At 42.2% G+C, this 20,778-nt stretch overlaps 2 protein-coding genes across 2 annotated transcripts; both read right to left on the minus strand.

Moving 5' to 3' along the window:
- Positions 1-363: 363 nt before the first annotated feature.
- plrg1 (pleiotropic regulator 1) lies at positions 364-11,097 on the minus strand. The gene is made up of 15 exons (XM_083655971.1): positions 10,988-11,097; positions 10,602-10,708; positions 10,250-10,386; positions 10,002-10,055; positions 9,790-9,883; positions 7,960-8,053; positions 7,657-7,755; positions 7,441-7,533; positions 6,858-7,007; positions 6,520-6,621; positions 3,270-3,372; positions 3,025-3,133; positions 2,700-2,839; positions 2,286-2,479; positions 364-1,444 (listed from the first exon to the last, which is right to left on the minus strand). The coding sequence occupies exons 1-15, from the start codon at positions 10,994-10,996 to the stop codon at positions 1,385-1,387; spliced, it is 1,545 nt and encodes a 514-aa protein (XP_083512097.1). The 5' UTR covers positions 10,997-11,097; the 3' UTR covers positions 364-1,384.
- A 5,399-nt stretch (positions 11,098-16,496) lies between these two features.
- Positions 16,497-20,314, minus strand: fgg (fibrinogen gamma chain; the record flags this gene model as incomplete). The annotated part of the gene is made up of 9 exons (XM_083655761.1): positions 16,497-16,687; positions 16,911-17,188; positions 17,627-17,811; positions 18,049-18,182; positions 18,588-18,718; positions 19,408-19,492; positions 19,696-19,882; positions 20,113-20,166; positions 20,252-20,314. The coding sequence occupies 9 exons, from the start codon at positions 20,312-20,314 to the stop codon at positions 16,497-16,499; spliced, it is 1,308 nt and encodes a 435-aa protein (XP_083511887.1).
- Positions 20,315-20,778: the final 464 nt, after the last annotated feature.

A 20,778-nucleotide genomic window follows, 5' to 3' on the forward strand; every position in this document is an offset into this window, starting at 1 on the left:
AATAATAATGGCACTATGTTGTTTGAGACTTACACATGCAAACTCGGTTGTGTGGTTAACAATGCAGGCTGCTATTAACTGAGCATCAATGCTGAAAACATCTCCGTGCCGTCTAATTAAAGCCATGCGTTGACTCGACAGGTGAGCAGATCTTCGACCCAGAGACTGACACCATGAACACAGTGGAGCTCCAGGAGACACCTGGGGATCATGCGTACTGGGAGGAGAGTAAGGGCAATGGCTGCAAATACTACCGGAACATTGTCACCCACAGATACCTCGGTATGTCTGCTCCATTCCATCTCTACAAAAGAAATCAACAGGAAGGGTGTGGAAAAAACTGTGCCCTTTATTAATGCAGCAATATAAACATCAAATTGCAAGCCATAAAAAAGGGGGAAATGTTTGATTCCCTGTTATGTACAATTAGCCAATCTGTTGAGTCAATACAAAAGAATGAGGCCTCGTTGTCTGTCCCAATGCAGGGTTTGAGCCCAGTGAGGACTATGTGTACTCTAAGGCCAGTCCCTCTGAGGCCGAGGAGTGGCTGCTGTTGGTGGACCAGATGGACCAGAGCCACCAGAGAGCCGTCATTATCAAGAACAAACATTCGGCGAGGTTCCTGGCAGTCCAAAATGGCAGCTTTATTGGACTAACATCATACAACGAAGACTGCAAATGGTTGTTAGAATAAAAGAGGAACACTGGGTGAAGTTCTTCTATCCAATGGGTCTCAGATATTGTCAACGTAGCGTTTGATATGGAAATTTGTCTAATGAATAAGCACGAACAAGCAAAATTGATGGATACATCTACAACAGGTGGCCTGGTAGGGCTGTCACTTTTTCCCAAAATAAAGTTCGAACAAACTTTAATTGCCCGAAATTCGTTTGAATATATTCAAAGTTTTTTGGTTAATTAAAAAAAATATATATATTTCTTTTCCAGTCCAGGCCACCGGGCATCAGCCCGACGTGTTAGCTTGGACGCTCACAGTCACAACACTGCCTCACAAACTTGGCTGCATCCAACTCGAGACAACTTTTCAGACCCTGGAGACAATCTTTCTCAGAAGAGACTAACGCGACAAATCTGGAGACTTTTTCTGACATGGGATTAACATTACCAGCAAGCAGCAGTTGGTTAATTTTGGTTCATAAAAAAATAAAAAAAATAAAAATAATAATAATAATAATAATAAAAATAATAAAAATAAAATTCGAACAGTCAATTTACATATCGAACACGAACCCCTCCCCCACATTCGAAGTTGCATTCGAATTTCGAATGAAAAGTGACAGCCCTATGGCCTGGTAGAAAAGTTTTTCAAGGTGGTTTCTATGACAACATAAATGAGAACAATAATAATAATAAAAAAAAATCTTTAGAATCTTTTCCTCTTGAGGATCTCTGGTTTCCAGTTGACTGGGTGGCTTTCTTCCGTCTGCAAGAAAGAAACGATGGTCAACCATTGATCCATTTGTTAAGTGGAAATTTCATGATGACTTTGACAAACTAAATATATATACAATGCCCAGTGTTAAAACAAGTCAACGTTGAATTCAGTTTGCTGAACACAGACTTCTGAAACTACCGACACTGAAACCTATTCATAGCTTTCAAGGGGCGTTACGTGCTGCCGGGAACGCCCACCTGGCGGTCAAACAGTACTGCTAAGTACTGTTTGAGCGGACGACAGCACAGGCATCACTACAGTATCTTCTCTTTTAGCAATAGTCTCACTAATCCCACAGTGGTTTACCTGCTTTTGAGATCTGCAAAAAATAGTTTGCTTCTGTCTCACCCGTTCTCCCTCTCTCTTCACACGCGACGAGGGCTGTGCTCTCTCTCCACAACATTATAAAAACGAGTCCGCACTCCGCACGCAGTTTGTTGTGAAACAATTTCTCCGAACTGCCATGTGTTGGACAGTAACGTTAACGATAGTTCGGTTTGTTTGAAGTGCCCAAAACGTGCAGTTTGTTTAGATATCGTTCTTTTTCAACGCTTGATAGATGGTCTAAATATTCCTGACTGGAAACTGGTGGAAAAAAGACCGCTTTTTGCTGGAGCTGCGTCTGGTCAGTGTTCGATAGATGGTCTAAATATTCCTGACTGGAAACTGGTGGAAAAAAGACCGCTTTTTGCTGGAGCTGCGTCTGGTCAGTGTTCAGCGCCATTGTTGTTTTGAGTTTTGACCGCCAGAATGGGCGTTCCTTGTACTTACGTAACGCCCCTTGAAAGCTATGAATACAGATTCTTGTTTTAATGTAACTGTAACTTACAGCTGTGTCATCCTCCTTGTACACCTTGATGGTCTTGTCAGCCTCGGCGGTGATCAGTCGGCTTTCCGAGTTGTCGAACACGCAGGCAAAGATCCCCGACTCGCTGTCCAGGGAACCAGGCTGCACAGCCGCATGGATTCTCTGGAAGTTGTAGCCTGTTCTCCAATCCCACATATGGATGGTTCCATTGTCGGCTGCAGAGAGAAGAATAGAGGTGTATGATGTGTCATCTTGGAGCTTCATGTGTTTCTGATCCAATACCCACAGCATTTAATCACTAAACACCTACCAGAAATCAACATTAACACCAAAAACTGCTGGTCCATTATTCAGCAATGACAGTTAAACATGAACTTTAGATGAAAGAAGCACTTGAGTAAAAAAATAAGTGCCAATGTGGCCGGTTATTAATACCTCCAGACACCAACACGCCGTCTGAGTTCACGGCCAGAGTGTTGATGATGGCGTTGTGACCAGACAGGTTCTGGATGAAGCTGCCGTCTGGGAACATCCACTGCTTGACGTTGTCAGCAGAGCCAGAGGCAAAGGTGTATCTGTAAAAGCACAAAGAATGGGTGATGGTGGGATATTACGCATATTTCAGACTTTTAATGTGTTTTTGTACTGGTAAATGTCATGACAAACAATGTACACCGTTATTATTGCTATGGTTAATGTCATATTGCTGAAAATGATTAGAATAAACACACGCTTATCTTAAGAGTATGAGTTTGCTTACTGTCTCGGGTGCAACACCACAGCTCGGACAGACTTCTTATGGTTGGTCAGCGTGGCTCTGGTCTTCCCAGCAATCAAATCCCACAGCCTGATGGTTGAATCGTGGCTGCCTGCAAGAGGTCAATAATTGGACAATCTGAGACTATATAGTAAAAAGCCAGTCAATTAGGCAAAAGTGACATCCACGGACTTAACAGAATGAGATATGATCCGTTTGCTTGGATCAAGTTTGCCAATTGTACTTACCGGTGATGATTTGTGGCTCTGCAGCCTGGCATCTGACTGTGGCCACAGTGTTGGTGTGGCCGGACAGGGTGTGCACGTTGGCTTTTGACCTGATGTCCCACACCTGCCAGGGCAGAGAAGAAAACCTAACGATCAACACTCAACGTTGACAGAGGAAATCACATTCTTAAAAGGTCAGACTAAACTAAGCATTCACATGACCAGTCCTCTTCAAACCCAACTGTGATGCCCTTTGTTAGGAGTGCTGATGTAATCACACCAATAACGGAAACAATACAAACACACACACATTCTTTAGTATGTTGTTCATTAAGTTGGCCATTGTTCCATATAGTTTTAGAGCAGTGTTTCTCAAACTTTTTCAGACCAAGGACCACTTAACCAATAAAAAACTAGAATGACCGCAACGTGGACTTATGCCTCCGCCATTAGTTCATTCTTGAGTCCAAATCGCCATTTGAGGCAAATTGGAAGAAATTCCGTCAAGGCGCTCCTGAGATGTTGCGTTACAGAGCTTGGAAATTGAGTGTGTGAGGTCCCAGTGACCTTGAACTTTGACCAGCAAAATGTAATCAGTTCATCCTTGAGTACAAGTGGACGTTTGAGCCAAATTAGAAGAAATTCTATCAAGCCGTTCTTGAGATATTGCGTTAACAAACTTGGGAATGGCGTTCGTGAGGTCACAGTGACCTTGAACTTTGACCACCAAAATGTAATCAGTTCGTCCTTGAGGCCAAGTTAATGTTTGAGGCAAATGTGATGAAATTCCGTCAAGGCATTCCTGGGATATGGCGTTAACAAGCTTGAAAATGGCGTTGGAGAGGTCACAGTGACCTTTGATCACCAAAATGTAATCCGTTCATCCTTGCGCCCAAGTCGACGTTTGAGCCAAATTGGAAGAAATTCCATCAAGCCGTTCTTGAGATATCGCAAAACATCCCCAAAAACAATAGGCCTACTACTTCAACTGTAAATGACAAATTACAGGCTAATTAAATGACAAATTGCATTAAGGCTGTACAATTAATCCCATTTCTGGCTTTCCACAATTATGAAAACAAGATAACCGATATAAAAAATATATAGAATTTATTTTAGTCCATTTACCTTTTTTTTTTTATATTTATTTATCCTTTTCAGTTCAAATATATTCAAAGTTCAAAGAAAGTTTTTTCAAGTTCAATAAATGCACAATGTTGCCAAAGTCAAATAGGCTATCTGTTGCCATCTTAAAGTTGCATTGAGTGATGTTTTTGTATTCAAATAAGTGTTAAATTGCTCTATATTCTGACAGCAATCACTGAAATAGTGTGTTTGGTCAGTAACTTGGAACTCCCAACCCCCCGCTGTACTCTGTCTCTCTCCTGTAGCCCTGCAGGCAGAGTGGACCTATCTCCGCAACCGTAAGTCATTGAGACTCGGGGTGGTGGCGTTGGATTTGGGGTGAAAAAATACATATAGTCCTTAGAAAGCATCGCGATCTGACCTTCCTTTTCCCAGAAAACGTTAACATTTCTCTGATTGGATAGTGGGAGGTAAAAAAAAGAGGGGGGAAAAGATAAATCTACTCGCGGACCACTAGGGGGCCCCCCGCAGACCACCAGTGGTCCGCGGACCACTGTTTGAGAAACACTGTTTTAGAGGCATAAAGAGATGGATTTTGACATCTCATAGCCAGCAGTTCATCATGCTTGGAAAACTGAGGGCAACAACGAAAAAAATCTCATCTGATCTGGACGAATCACAGAAGTCACCCAAATTGACATGAAAAAAGCAGATTGTGCCGAAAACCGATGTAATGTGCCCAGTGCTGTAGTGGTAAAAAAAAAAGTGGGTAAACTATACTTTTGACTCGAGGAAGCTTTCTCACGCGGCACCGGCAGTGTTATAACGGCGGATAAATAAGCTTCCGTGACCGATATACAAGACAAAATATGAGAGTATATAGAACAACTTAATCTGAATCATATAGCCCTATAAGGTATATCAGGGGGTTCCCCCACATTTCTGAGTAGCCAGCCAGATAGAAAAAGTAGCTGGCTATGGGATGGGCCTTGCCCCTCAAGGGGGGTCCGGGGGGATTCTCCCCCGGAAGATTTTTTTTTTTACATTTTAAAGTAAAATTCATCAACCTGGTGCATTTGAGAGCAAAATGAACTACACACATCTCTAATGTGTTGTGACTTTACAAATAATTAGGCCTAAACAATCAATATAAAATGTATTTAATGAACATTTGTTGAATTTCTCCAGGTATGAAAAGTTAAATTATACAGTAGGTAGCCTACTTTAAAGGACCTTGTATGAACCTAGTATATACAGTTTGAAGAGTAATATAGTTCTCTCTCTCACACACACTGTACCTGTGATTGTCAGCTTCAGCTTTATAGCTAAAAGTATGTAGACAGATTGAATCTGTGATTCTTGAATACCAATATATAATTCAAACTGTCCACAAACACATTGGGCAAGGATAGGTAGACAACATACTGTACATGGAAATAGAAGTGGTTCTGCCACTCTGGCCACTAAATTTTAGTCAGCCAATATTTATTTATACAGATCTCGGCACAACAAACACCAGTAGGCTATGTTTCTCGATAGTTTTCAACATGGTCGTATTATATTGGCTTTATACAGTAGCACCTGGACTATTCAAGTCGACTCGCACGCACCTAATGTTACAAACTTTACTTGATCAGAGGGAAATCAATCATGTTTCTTACACCAGTGATTCACTCTTCAGTTGTAAAACGGTGAGCCTATATGATTTTCCCCACTCCGGACACACATTTTTAACCAACCTTACCTATGTTCAGCTCTCCAAATGCGCATTGCGCATCGCTGGCACAATGGCACCGTTAAGTTGTTTGAAGGGAGCGCTGTCTGGGCAGGCAAGCACAGCTCGATAAAGGCACCAACGTGACCGGGGCCGTGTACCTTTCCCGCGGAGCGCTCCACAAAAATAGGCTACGGTTCGCGGAGATCCTGGTCAGTGCCATGCCCATGTGTAATCTTTTTTCTTTTCTTTTGGTGTGTGACGTGCTTGGCGTGGTCTCCGCATCAACGGAGTTTACGCGAACGTGTTAAAACTCGTGCAATAATAAGTGTGCATAAACGATTTAAACATGTGAGTAAACGATCTTAAAAGGTGCCTAAACGCTGCAGAGCATTGAAAAAGGTACGTAAACGCCGTTTACGTGCGTTTAGCCACCACTACAGCCCTGAATGTGCCGCTAGCAGACCTTACCCTTGCTGTGGCATCTCTGCTGCATGTCACCAGCACGTCGATGGTTGGATGAAGGTCCAAGTCATACACAGCACTCAGGTGTCCGTGGTAGTGCCTGATGACCTACAGTAATGCACAGATGGACATTGTCAAGAGAATGGCACGATTCCACAGTTCAACCAAAAATGTATTTTATGGCTAAGGCTTTTAATTTAAGACCTAGACCAGATTTACAGAATAATAATGCAACACATTACTGTCTTACTTAAGCAAACGTTAAGTGGGCAGATCATTGCTGAGGTGGGGGCCCTGCCTCCAACAACTGAAGGACTCCCCACTAATTCATTCTAAGGGCGTACCTTGTTGTACTCCAGATCCCAACACTTGACTTGCTTGTCTTCTCCACAGGAGAAGAGGTAAGGACTGCGGGTGCTGACCGCCACGCCACGGACCGTACTGATGTGCCCGGTCAGGGAGAGTTTCAGCTTCCCACTGGCCAGGTCCCAGATCTGACAAGAGAAAGAGCCTTCAGCTCATATTACGCTTATTACAGACATTCACAGACAGTTTCTCCAGGGTGCCACCTAGAGCTGGCAGGATAGTTGTAAGCACATGAGAGCAGCCATTGTAGAGATAACAGTGTTTTTGATAACACTTGAGGGCCCCTAATCATGTATGCATGTATATGGATCACTGACATGGATCAAATTAATGCAATTCATTTCGGGATTCAGGATTAAAATAAAATCAATAATTGAGACATTTGGAAAAAACAAAAACAAAAAAAACAATGGCACATTATTTAAATAAAGGATCAAATTAATTTCGTGTGCTGCTTAAATCATAATAATTATTAGCAATTATTATTACTAGACTTTCCCTGGTAACACCAATTCAAGAGATTAAGTTATTTTTCTTAAAAGCATGAAAATCGTAACTCACCTTTATGGTTCGGTCAGCAGACCCTGTGACAAACCACTGATTCCCAGGCTCAACGGCTATGGACCTCACCCAGCCAAGATGGCCACTGATGACCTATCAGATTACACATCAAATCAAGCTGTAGCATCAGTGTGTGATGTAGATTATCTACAGAGATTATCTACAAAAGAGGAAAAACAGCATAAAAGGGTAACAGTTGAAATGATATGCAGTTACCCGAAATAGTTTCCATGGTGGATGCCACTGCGGTTTAGGCATGGTTGGTGCTTTTCTTGTGAGAGCAGAATTTCTGGTGCCTCCTCCTTCCATCAGTGACTACAGTAAATATACATGGATTATTTTATTATGCATTCTGCCCATCTTTCTGGGATTTTACAGCAAAGGTGAACAAAATGTGATGGCCGGTGTATGCTGGAAAAAATAATAAAAAAATAATTATAATTATATATATATATATATATATATATATATATATATATATATATATATATATATATATATATAATCACTACAACCTACCACAGCATTTGAATGAGGAGGCTGAGATCTCTCTGCTCCTCCTGCATGTCTAAGGATGTCACCAACACTGGCGGCTGTGCGACTGGCCTCCTGCCTGTAAGTATAGTAACATAGTAAACAACATTTTCACTCTTTTGCATGAATTCAACGATCAAGCCCTGCTTTTGAGCACTGACCAACGATGTATTTAAACACTTTGATATTTAACATTACAGTATATTTGCAACCAGATAGGCTACTTTAACAGTGCCATGAATCAATAACGTTACACCGTCTTGGCAGAGGTCTGCACTCTGACTGAGCGCATTGCCCTGAATGGCCTCGTCAAACTCCCGATGGTGAAAAAAGTTTGCTTGTCACATAATAACACTCATTTGACTTGAGGGCATGTAATTATGTTACAAGCGTTATCACATTCGCTAACCTGACACTCTTTGAATAAATTGGGATGTTTGGTCAAGCTGGACGCGTTGCGCCATTCGCCTGCATAGTTTTGAAACATCGTTTACAGACGGTTGTTGTGTCCGTGGGCTTGCCCTGAAAGTAAGCAAAATAATTCCGTATTTTTCTCTGTGCATCTGCTTTATCCACAAGCTGTGGACATTTGTGAAGACCGCAGCAGCCATGTTTGAGAGGTGGAAAAAAACAACTGGTTACACCATGGTTTATACGCCCACAGCAAGGAGTTGAAGGCAAAGTCATGACCTGCCTTCCTCTGCCTCTGATTGGCTAGACTCATTCCTTTCGTCGATTGGATTGGTCACATTATCGCCACAGGGTGAAGTAGGATTCTAAACACAGGACACGCTTACATATTGCATGTGCACCATAGAGAGCCGCAGGAATGAGTCCGGAAATCATCGATGCTAACAGTCCTGGTTCTTCACTGTTTTCGCCTATGGGAGTTTTGAATGGGTTTTTGGCGCGATGCTTCTAATAATCTCTCTGGGCAACGCTGGCTTAATCAAACGCGAACCAGTGTTTAGTAATATCATCTTCACACACGAGGACCACTTTTATGAGTTTTGAAGCTTTTACGTGCCGTTAAAAGGGCGGCTAACTAGCAAACGGCTAAATGAGACTACACTGTTGAGTCGATGGGGATATATACGTCAATAACGTCACCACTTCAAAGGACGAACACGGAAATTCTCTTTCCCTCACCTGGTTCAGCCCGTTCAGCCCAGGGTAATCAGTGCACACATCAACAACAGTCCAGGTTGAGCGCTGACGTGACGTGGAAGCCTATGCGACAGTGTGTAGTTCTGGATTAGCTTAGCTCGAGCTTTTTACTTCTAGGGCTCGCATTTACGCTACAAAACTCATGAAAGTGGTCCTCATGTGTGAAGATTATCCGACTGAACTCTGGTTCGCGTTTCATTAAGCCAGCTTTGCCCAGAGAGATTATTAGAAGCATCGCGGCAAAACCCCATTCAAAAATCCCATAGACAGAAACAGTGAAGAACCAGGAAGTCCGGGACTTCCGCGTTCTGACTACAAAAATACGTCATCCCTGCGGCTCTCTATTGAATTTACAGGCATCAACGCTGTTTTGAGTAGTTTTAACTGACAAATCGTACCAGCGTACTTTGATGCCAAAATGCATGCATGGTACGAAAAATGCGTGCAGGTTGGCAAGTGCAGACTGTAACAGGGCTTGTTTTTATTTTGCACGGGGCTTTAACAGTGTAGTTAATTTGATATTTTGTTAATTTTACATAGGCAGCTATCAGAATTTACATATTTTGACTATTCTTATTTGGAACCCATAAACTTTTGATAAAACAAAAACAAATTTACACCAGGGGAAAGTGGAGTGGAGAAAGCTACCTGGCTTGTAAGGGGGGCAACACCATTGCCATGGAATGGACTCCTCCCTCACTGGGCAACCTGTGTATCTTTGTGTCAGCAGTCAAGGCTATTCCTATTGAGGGGAAAAAATAATTATCCATGTAGGTCAGTGAATGGTGACAGAATAGGCATGTAATGTATGCCGTCAGTTTGGGGGTTTATTTAAGCGCATACAGTACAGTAGTACCTACCAGGTCCAGAGGGGTAAGCATGTGTCCCAGTGATCAGGTAGTCTGGGTCATCTCCTGCAAGATCATTAAGCACAGTGAGCTATTGTTAGAGCATAAGATAAAATGGTTTTAAACAACATATTGATTGTTTTAAAAGTAGTTTCAACACTACTACTACACTACTACAAAAAATATGAAGAATATGTATATCAAGCCAAAACAAACACTGCCTCCTCAGTAACATGCACTGGTAATTTCACTGTGCCCACCTGGCTGTGTGTAGCCTGGGTCGACCTGCAGGCCACCCGGGACGTGTGAGCCTCTCTCCTTGCCTTCCTTCAGGACTGGCATGTGTAACACTGCACTGTAGTCTGCTCTCAGCTTGGCATCCATCTTCACCTTATGGCTGAAAAATACGGGAGACATTAATGCATCAACAACAACAACAACAACAACAACAACAACAACAACAACAACAAAACAATACAAAATAAGCAGCCTCATAACGTTATGTGTTACTTTAACGTTAAATGCAACTCCAAAGCATAATCATGTTACTTGGTCTTGGGACTGGGTTAACAAATAAAAAACACACACAAAGATTCACACGTAAGACTTTACCTTTGATCATCCAGTGCGACTGGTTTCGCATGATCAGACACAAACATATCATGCGTCCTTTTAAGAGACCTGAAGACCAGTGTGTGGACTGAGTGCTTCTGGACATCCTGTAAAAGAAAACAATATCTTTAAAAACAAAAAAACGACTCAACTAGCACGGGGATAGCAACGTTTTTGTGTGTGCGGCACAACATTTGTTTTAAATGGACAGAGCTTAAGTTAGTTAAGTTATACTCGACAACAAGTGGATAAATCATATGGTTAGCTTAGCTATAGCATTCCAGCAAATAGTCGGGCCCGACAATAACATGGGAAGGTAACGTTAGCGCCTGTCCTGAGCAGGAGCAAACGAAAAGGGTAGAAAAGACTTTACAGCTTTGTCTTACCTCGGTCATTGTGAATACTGATACAAGACAGCAGATGGAGAAACAATTCGTTGCCAATACGTTTGACTCGAGTCGGTTGCAGTCGAAATATATCACAAGCCCAAAACCATTGTCACAGAATCGGTTATACACATGCGCGAAGTTCGAGCTAGCTACGGCAAACCACTTGGACAAACTTCATACTTCTTCTTCTTCTTCTTCTTCTAGTGTTTTATGGCGGTTAGCAAACATACAAACTTCATACTGCACGTGGTTTTCTATTTAACAGGCCGTGCAGGCTGCCGTTCATCGGACCATTGACTATTTTCTTCTTCTTTTGATGATGTTTTCAATGGTCTGTTTGATTTGTAAGATGGAATATGAAGATAAATATTTTATAGCATAATAAACCTTTTATACAGGCACAACAGAGGATGTAGCCTGCCTAAGCCTACTTTCTGAGGAAGTTCAGAGTGCTAAAGGCAGAATTGACACTTTCCTACACCTTCACATTGAGTCCATCAGTCACCTCTTACATCACCGTCTCTGGTATGCTGACATCTCCAGACTGCAGCACATCATCCGCCGTGGTGAAAAGGTGGTCGGGTGCAGCCTGCCATCCCTTCAGGACCTACACACTGCCAGGATGCTAAAGCGATCTTGGAAAATCATGGTCGATCCCAATCTCCCAGGTAGGGTCTTGAAATATAGCTAAATAAGGAACGGGCGGGGGTTTAGGGGGGGGGGTGAGCTCCATCTACTGTGGACCTATAACAAATATAACAGGTCCATCTACATTACGCTAGTAGACTTTGTCTGAGCCATGATGACCAATGAGAAACATTATCTGTTTGGGTAGTGGAACTGTAAGCTATTGAGGTTCCTCATAGTAGACTGACTAGGCTCTGAGTTATATCTAACAGTTATGCAGAGTAGAGAACAGTGTATGGTTTTATGTGCCGTGTTCTTGCTTCTCTCACACTCATCATGGGTCGCAGGCACAGGCACACTCCTGTGAATAAACCTGACAGCATCTGGTTCCAACGTTAAGCAGCCTCCCTGTTTTCTACTGACAGCCAAAGCCTGAACTTTCGGTTACAATAACAGGGCAGCAGGCTGAGGGAGAGCAGCAGGCTTTCCTTCTATCTCGTACAAATCGCCCTGTCATTCATTCCCAAAAATACAGAACAAAGTGCGTTCCTTATCAGTTCAATAAGGAACACATCTTTTAGTTTCCAAATAGGCCTACGGGACAATTCCTTATTTTACGAGACGGTTGGCAACCCTACTCCCAGGACATAACTCTTCAGGGGGGCCCTCCCCCATGGCAGAAGACTGATGTCTGGCCAGTGTTGCCAGATACAGCTAATGGTTTCCAGCCCAAAGGCTGTTCAAAAACAGCCAAAACGCACACAAAACAGCCCAAACAAATCCACGTCTATGGAAACAAGTGGCTCTGTAAACTCATCCAAGCCCATTCCCCCTCTAGCCAGAAATCCTCTGGCTAAATTTGATTGGCTGGCTGTTATGGAAGTCCGGCTCTCTCTGCGTGCCACGAGTTGCGTCACACCGTCCGTGGTTGGTCAATTCATATGTCTGTCACACATTTTGTTTTGGTGTTAGGGCGCGGTCCTGAACCACTTTTCAAGTTGTGCACATAGGCCAGATAGGCTATCTATCTATGGCTGGCTACTGCAAGACTAGCTGAATGCTGTATTTCTGTAAATTACATCCTGAAACTTTTTAGCACCATCTAATGGTCAATTAAGTAATAATAATAATATTGCTAAAACCTGTGTGTTAAAAATGGTGTTAAACCAAATCATGCAAGATATTCCAACAAATGTCCTAAATTTTCAATGACCACATTTCTATGTTGGGGCTAGTGTTGATGTGAGCAGAGGCCAAAGTGTCTATTTGGTTTTCATTCACATTTCTGCCCGGGCAATGTTTGTCTAACAAAGTACATTGGTTATCTAATCCTTCAAACTCAAAAGCCTACTCAGTAGAAAGAATGGGCCGAATCCAAACGCTCAGTAGAAAGTGTTTCGATTAGCCTATTATTTTTTAATTTTTTTGACATTATAAATAACCAAAATAATGTCAGTCAGGCAGTTTCTTCCTGTAGGTTTTCCTCTTATGTTTGTGAGACCTAATTAGGCATTTTCTTAGTGTGACTGTTTTCCTTCTCTTTTATTATTTTCTATCACGATTTCATAATTGTATTTTCTATTTTATGTATGTATGTATGTATGTATGTATTTATTTATTTATTTATTTCACTATTTATTTTACTAGCTATTTATACTGTATGTCTTTATCTGTTGTGATTTTATCTTGTATTGTAAAGCAATCTGTAACCTTGTTTTGAAAGGTGCTATATAAATAAAGTTGATTATTATGAAATCTGAATCTTTTTATTGGCCAAGTAGGCTATATTTGCACAGACAAGGGATTGAGCTTAGTGGTTGCTTATGTACTTTGTTAAAAGACAAAATGAATAAACACAATAAAATACAAACCAATGAAAAAAGTATATAAAACTGGTAGGCCTATATAAAAACAGTATATAAATAAACAAACCAATATATACAGTAGAAGAAAGATATACCAGAATCAAATACATCATTTTATAGTTATTGAACTGTAAGTAATTATAGGCTATATTATTTTAATTCTGATTATTATTACGGTACCATAATATAATTACTGTTATTCCTGCTCTCTATAACGGTACCGTAATATAATTACTATTATTATTGCTCTCTATAACAAAACCGCTATTTGGGCATTACATTTTGATAGATCAGGATTGGACTCGTATTCAAGTTTTTAAACAGCCTAATTATTTTTGCATCTTCCCACAGTCCCACTACTATTTCATTACAAACTTTGGGCCATATCAGAATCACATCTTGGTGAAGTGAATGCGCTCATCACACTGTTGCTATCAGTCATTTCAGTTCAACCATTTACATATGAGCCAGAGGGAATTTAGCAATATTGACTGAACAACTGGTCACCGAAGGAGTGTAATGCTGCATGGGGACAAATACTAAACTTACACACCCACTCATCTGTCTGTGATTCTTTTACTTCATCGTGTTTTAGTTACCGCTGGTCTGTACAGTAAATTAACTGCTCAACAAGATCTGACTGTGACATGGCAACTTGAATTTCTTGAAATTATGTTTCCATCAGATTTCTTTAGGACTCCATGACAAACGTGCTGATATTCTGCAGTTAAAAGCACACTGTGTGCTCTGTTCAAAATGTCTCTACACAACTCCAATAGTTAGTCTAAGAGTAAGTACAAACAGTTGTGGTCAGGTTTGGAGGAGAACCAGGGGCAAGTTCACTTCATTTGAATAACCAATATAGGAATGGTGGGGTGACCTATAGTGACCTCGAAAAATAAAAACATGCCATATGATTAACAAGCCAAGCCACCCTGCACCGATTACTAATGACATCATTTATGTAAATGCATTTGTTTTTACTCAAAGTTCTTGCAATAATAAATGATCAAAGTCTATGGAGGTCTATGGAGGTCTATGGAGGTCTATGGAAAACAGCTTGTATCCATAGGCACACTTTTAACTCGTTAAAAGTACCCACCCACCAAACTAACTACAACCACGGATATAATAAAAAGACCAGCTATACTTTTAGTTACATTTCATCATAGAACATTTTCAAGTGCCTTGAAGGACATGAAGTATCAGCATCCTATTTCTATCATTTCAATTATTCAATAATGCACTGAAGAGATGGAATGCTCTTTGTGATTCTTTCCCATCTTGCATTTAATTTCATTAAAAGGTCCTCTGTGAGGCCACATTATCCATTACTCAAAAGGCTTCTCCATTTGTAATGTATGGTGAATAATGTGTGCCATTTATCATAGCCTGCAAGTGTGTGTGTGTGTGTGTGTGTGTGTGTGTGTGTGTGTGTGTGTGTGTATGTGTGTGTGTGTGTGTGTGTGTGTGTGTGTGTGTGTGTGTGTGTGTGTGTGTGTGTACGTGCACAATATGTGCACACGCACATGTTTGCACATGTTTGTGTGCATGTTTGTGTGTGTGTATGTATGTATGTATTTATGTATGTATGTATGTATGTATGTATGTATGTATATGTATGTATGTATGTATGTATATATGTATACATGTATGTATGTATGTATGTATGTATGTATTTATGTATGTATGTATGTATGTATGTATGTATGTGTGTGTGTGTGTGTGTGTGTGTGTGTGTGTGTGTGTGTGTGTGTGTGTGTGTGTGTGTGAGAGAGAGAGAGAGAGAGAGAGAGAGAGAGAGAGAGAGATTTCTGAATAAATAAATGCATCGCCCCTGCCACTCATCATGAAATTAGAAGCAATCAGACAGTAGCACTGGCCAAAGTTCAGCATCTGTTTTACAATGTACATATTCCATGAAAGTCTCTTTGTGACATGATGAATGATAAAACAGTGCGTTTGGTAAGACAGTGGGCTGGACTGAATACGCACACTGCATGTAATATCATATTTCACAGTAAACAGGAGGGTGGACTGGGGTTCTAATTTTGAATGGACATATTTTGCTATGAGGCTTGGCCATCTATTAAATATGCTGAACAGTGACGATCAATGTGTGAGAGAGCTCGCCAGAGCTTCTGTGCTCCTGGACCTACAAAGGTCACGGTGCAAGGAAGGACCCCTGCCACGTGGGTCGGATCCTAGCTTCCTGGGCGTCAAGAGGAAACCCAGTGGAAAGCTGGACAGTCGCTCCCCTGGCGTTGGTGTGTGGTCTGAGTGCCCTGACTTGAATGACTTACAGTATGTGGCTCGACCAAAGTTGCTCTGGAGTGGCTGGGGTCTAATTCAGAGGCAGTGCCTGAGGTCACCTCATGAGGGCGCCACAACAAAGACAACTGGAGCACTGGACTGAGTTGAAACTTCAAGGGAAGCTTGCATGTCTCCCTGCTGCAGATCTGTCTCTCATGCAGTGTTTAAAAGTGTCCCTACCAACCAAGCTCAATCTTTCCATCTGGCTTCCTGACAGTCATGCTCCTCACTGTATACATCATGGTCACTAACAGATATGATTATTTGCTTTTGAACGAGCACTTTGCTTCATTGATCACCAAATTGCTTTTTAGAAGAGCCTCTAGCTATTTGGTGTTGAGTTAAGCTATAGGGTTGGGTCTCCAGACTATCAACTTTTGGATGCAGAATAACAATGGCCACATAAGTAACAACAAAACATATTTGACAAAGAAAAGACATTTATTTGGTGGTCTACAAACAACACGGTGGAGGACAAACAAACGTGAACATTCCAGTGTCCTGAAGAGGTCAGCTAAGGAAAATTAGCAAACATCACGCTGAGACAAAACCTCAAGTCAAACGTTTTCCATTCAACAGGACACACTAAACAGACTGGAGACGCTAAAAGTCTTAAGGCTGTTGTGCCGAACACAAGTTCAGGCGTGGGATAAGCCACATCTGGCCTGTACTAAGAGATGTCCCTGGTGTCACTCTGCAGTCTATCTCCCTCCCAGTCCTGCAAACTGTTTGACTCCTCCGGTCTGCTGTCCCCCGCCCGCTGTGATCCTGCTGATGGGGATGATCTTCATGGTGGTCTCCTTCAGGGAGTACCAGCGGCTGTGCCATGTGACCCAAATGATGCCGTTGTCATAGCCGAATTCACCCGCGTCCTTCTCCGTGTACCTCCCACCTGGACGGAGGCGACACAGCCAAGTTAAAGTGGGCGTCGTGAAGGTGCTGATGTGTGCTGATGTGGAGGCGTGTGTATTCTTGTGTGTTGTGTTTTTGTGTGTGTGTGTGAGTGAGTGTATGGGTTAGGAAGACAATGCTGATTGCATTCAACTTTGACAATTGACCACAAATCTTGTATAAGAACAACCCCCTAAATTGGCTTTTGGCCTTTTGGTTCTTACCCGGGTAGTATTTGCCGTTCAGATGTGCGGCGTGGCATCTGTTCATCCACCACCCAGAGCCATCCTGGAGCGCACAGTTGCCGTCGAACTTGTCGTTGTCCTTGTCGTGGCTGCTGAACTGCATGCCGTTGTGAGACGTGAAGAACTTGTCGCTGGGGTCGTCCCCGAAGTCGAAACCGTCGAAAGCGTCTCCCGCGTCGCCGCCAAAGTAGTAGGCGTAGGTCAGGCGGTACATGTCGACCTCAGAGCCTATTCTGAACATGGCGTAGTCGGCGTATCTGGTGGCAGAAAGAGGGGGGGGGGGGGGGGGAGGAATGGATTTAGTTCATTTCCTTATTTGAGAACTCCACCGAAAAACAATGCTGTTTTATTTTGCACATCATCTCACACATATCTGAAAACTGTAAACAGTTTTGCAGGCATTCATTTAGTTTGAGAGTTGATTTGAGTTAAACGTGTGGAATGCCGTCACTGGTCCACAACTTTTAACTCAAATCAACTCTCAATAACTGTCAAACTAAATTAATGCCTGCTAAACCGTTTACAGTTTTAAGATCTGTGTGAGATTATGTGCAAAATAAATCAGCATTGTTTTTCCGGTGGAGTGTCCCTTTAACCTCCTCTCCCCACTGCCAGGTCATGTTTGCCTTGTCTGTGGCTCATTTGCTCCTTTCGCATTTATGTAATCTGTAATCGCATGGGATTCTTGTACGTACTTTTTGTTGCCGTCCCAGTCAACAAGCTCTATCCTCAGCACAGTGGGGATGGTCGACTGGGTGGTCAGCAGATGCATCTTCTCGTTGCCGAGCCAGAACTCGGTGGTGTCGTTGGGGGAGAGGTAACCGAAGCCCTCCTTATACTGGATCCAGTCCTTTTGGAAGTCCACGCTTCCATCGCGTCTCTGTGAACACAAAGAGATGCACAACATAGTGAGGATTCAGTCATTCAATCAGTCAACAAAACATTTCTCAAATCTTCATCTATTTCTATGCCCTTCCTTAAAAAAAACAATCCTCAACTAATTAGTGAGTATTGGGATTAGCAGTATATAACCAGCCTATTTGAGTGTTATAAGCAGCAAATGTAACTTTTGTCTCATTAACTTCTACATCTTCTACATTTTTCCTTAATGCCTTACCCTCTGCAGTACGGTGAAGCCACGTCCGAAGCTGTCAATCTCACAGTAGACCAGGAACTGTTCCGTAGCCCTTGCTGGCTTCACATAGTAAAGGCCGCTCTTGGTGGCACCTTTGTTGGCAATGTCTTGGCAGTCTGAAAAAGACAACAAATAAAGGCAAAGGCACGTTTATTTCTCAGTGTCATTATTTCATGACGCACGTTGCGTAAAGAGCTATCTGATTGAGTATCTTTTTTTTGCTGGGTCTTTACAAAAGAAGAAATAGACGTCACTACCACAAGCTTACTTGATGTTTCTCCAGCTGTTTTTGATCTATATTTTAGGAGAAAAATGGCAATTGTTTCCTTTAGATTGTTAAGTGTAGAAATTCTAGTGCAGTACAAATAAATTCCACCCACAATACTCTAAACTGTGTACTCTGATGATATCGATTGGACTCTACGTAAACAGTGGACAAGGACATGCGTGGGACTCCTGCTTGCAGGATTGAGTAACTGTTTGTGAAGTGGGAATGGCCTCAGGGTCACAGTTGCCTTTACCTGTGCCTGTGATAGGCTGGATTTCAAATGTTTCTTTGCACGGCTCATTGCAACTCTGCCGCAGCTGAACGGAGAGTTGTTTGAGGTCTGCCATCCTCCTCTCGTTTGCTGTAATTGTATTCTGAAGTTCGCTGCATGGCGGGAGGGAAAAAAATGAAATCTTAAGTGAAATTCATTCCCATCTCAGTTTGTCACACATTGGGGAAAGTCTCTTTTTTTATTTTATTCAACCTTTATTTAGACAGGCAAGTCAGTAAGAACAAATTCTTATTTACACTGTGGGGTAAGGGAGAGGGGCTGCAAAAGAATCATGTTAAGGATAAAAAAGGATAAAAACAGTGCATTATAAAAACAGGGTATAAAACATATCAACATTCACATATAAAGTATGGAGGGGGGGGGGGGGGGGCGGCAGGATACAAACCCGGATTAGGGTAAAGGGTGAGGATGGGGTTAGGGGTGGGAAGAGGATGCAAACCCGGATTAGGGTAAGGGGGGGTGGGCGGGGGGAGACAGGGTAAATGGCTAAAGTGCACTAGAGAAATATAACATAGGATAGAGCCAAATAACACAGCATAACACAACACGGCATAGCATACAACCAACACAACACAGCACAACGCAGCACAACACAACAAGACAGAACAATACAGGATAAACCAAACAGAACACAGCATGAGGGGGGAAGGGGGTAGAGGGAGGGAGGGGGTAGAGGGAGGGAGGGGGTAGAGAGGGAGGGAGGGGGGGGGGGGGCACTAATTGTGTCTAAATGACGCAATTAGCGTGAAGCACTACAAATGTCAAATGCTAGATAACTCACTATATTTGCTGCTCCTGAGCAACAATGGTCTTTTCAAATCGGACGACATCATCCAGCATACTTGATGCCTTTTTGTAGTGTTGGTCTGAAAAAAATAAAATCAATCAATCAATCAAGCAAGCAAGCAAGCAATCACAATCTGATTCATATTTGACTCATTCGAGTTTTACAGTATTCACTATTACATAGTAATCAAATTTGAAAAGGACTAAATTGTCAACGCAGACTAAAATTGTCAATGCAGTCAACGCAGTCTACACTTAACTGGCTGCTAGTGAAGTACTTTACCTGGTTGGGAACTCTTCTGGGCTGATGTAGTAGAGTCTTTCATGTAGACGACTTTTTCGTCAGTTCCCTCGGTCAAATTGGCAATTCTTTCCAGTTCCTGCAGCATATTGGCCAGATCGGTGTCCACACCTGGCATATAATTCAGCAGGTAATCAGCCACTCCACATGTGGTTGGACAGTACCTTCCCTGAAAACAGAGTGGGGGAGGGGAAAAACACATAATGCATGGCACATATTGTTCTGCTCAGGATTATCCTAATATGTGAAGACAATATACAGCATGGAAATGAAAGAAAATAGGGACATACAAATATACACATTGTCCAAGAATCCATGAGGTCAAGTAAAAGTTTAAATAAGATGTGATGAATGTTCTCAAGCACATTGACGACATATCATTTATAGCTGCATACTTACAAAGCCATCGTTTGGTGCGCAGAGCTGAGACTGAGTGTTATCTCCTCTTGTTTGCTGCAGAAAAGAAACCACACCACTGTTTAGCTTCTTGCTGCTCACCATTGTGTATGACAAAAACATTCAACATTCAAGGACTTACTGCGGATGAGACGGAGAAAAGTAAAAGAATTCCTGCCGCCGTGGTGAGAAGTGATGGTGCCATGTTTCTTCGGCCACCAGTTGTGGTCTTGACGTTTTGGGGAATGAAGGGCTGCTGGACTGCTGTGGTATATTTATCTGACCAAGGTCCTCGGTCCAGTGTTTGATAAGGGGCTCATGGGCAAACATCCAAAACACTCATAACCTGAGTCAGTGTTGGGACAAAGCGGTGACTCAACTGTCCAGCATCATTTCCCAGATTTAGGAGAGCCTGTTATTGACCGTCTTCTCTCGCTAGCTGAGGATTTTCAGTCGCAACCGAGGGTGGCTTTACATTTGTTTTGAACTCGGTGACGGTCATGATGGCACACGCAAGTACAACTGTACAATTCTGAAAGAATGACTCAGGCTTTTTGAGAAATCACCTCATCATCCCAAAGAGGCAAGGACATGGCATTTTTCTCTGCTTGACCTTAAAGGCAGTTCAAAATCAATCAGCTCATTACAGAGATTTTGAGTTGTCAAATG

This window comes from Poromitra crassiceps (genome assembly GCF_964638095.1).
Source record: "Poromitra crassiceps genome assembly, chromosome: 19".
Lineage (NCBI taxonomy): Eukaryota > Metazoa > Chordata > Actinopteri > Beryciformes > Melamphaidae > Poromitra > Poromitra crassiceps.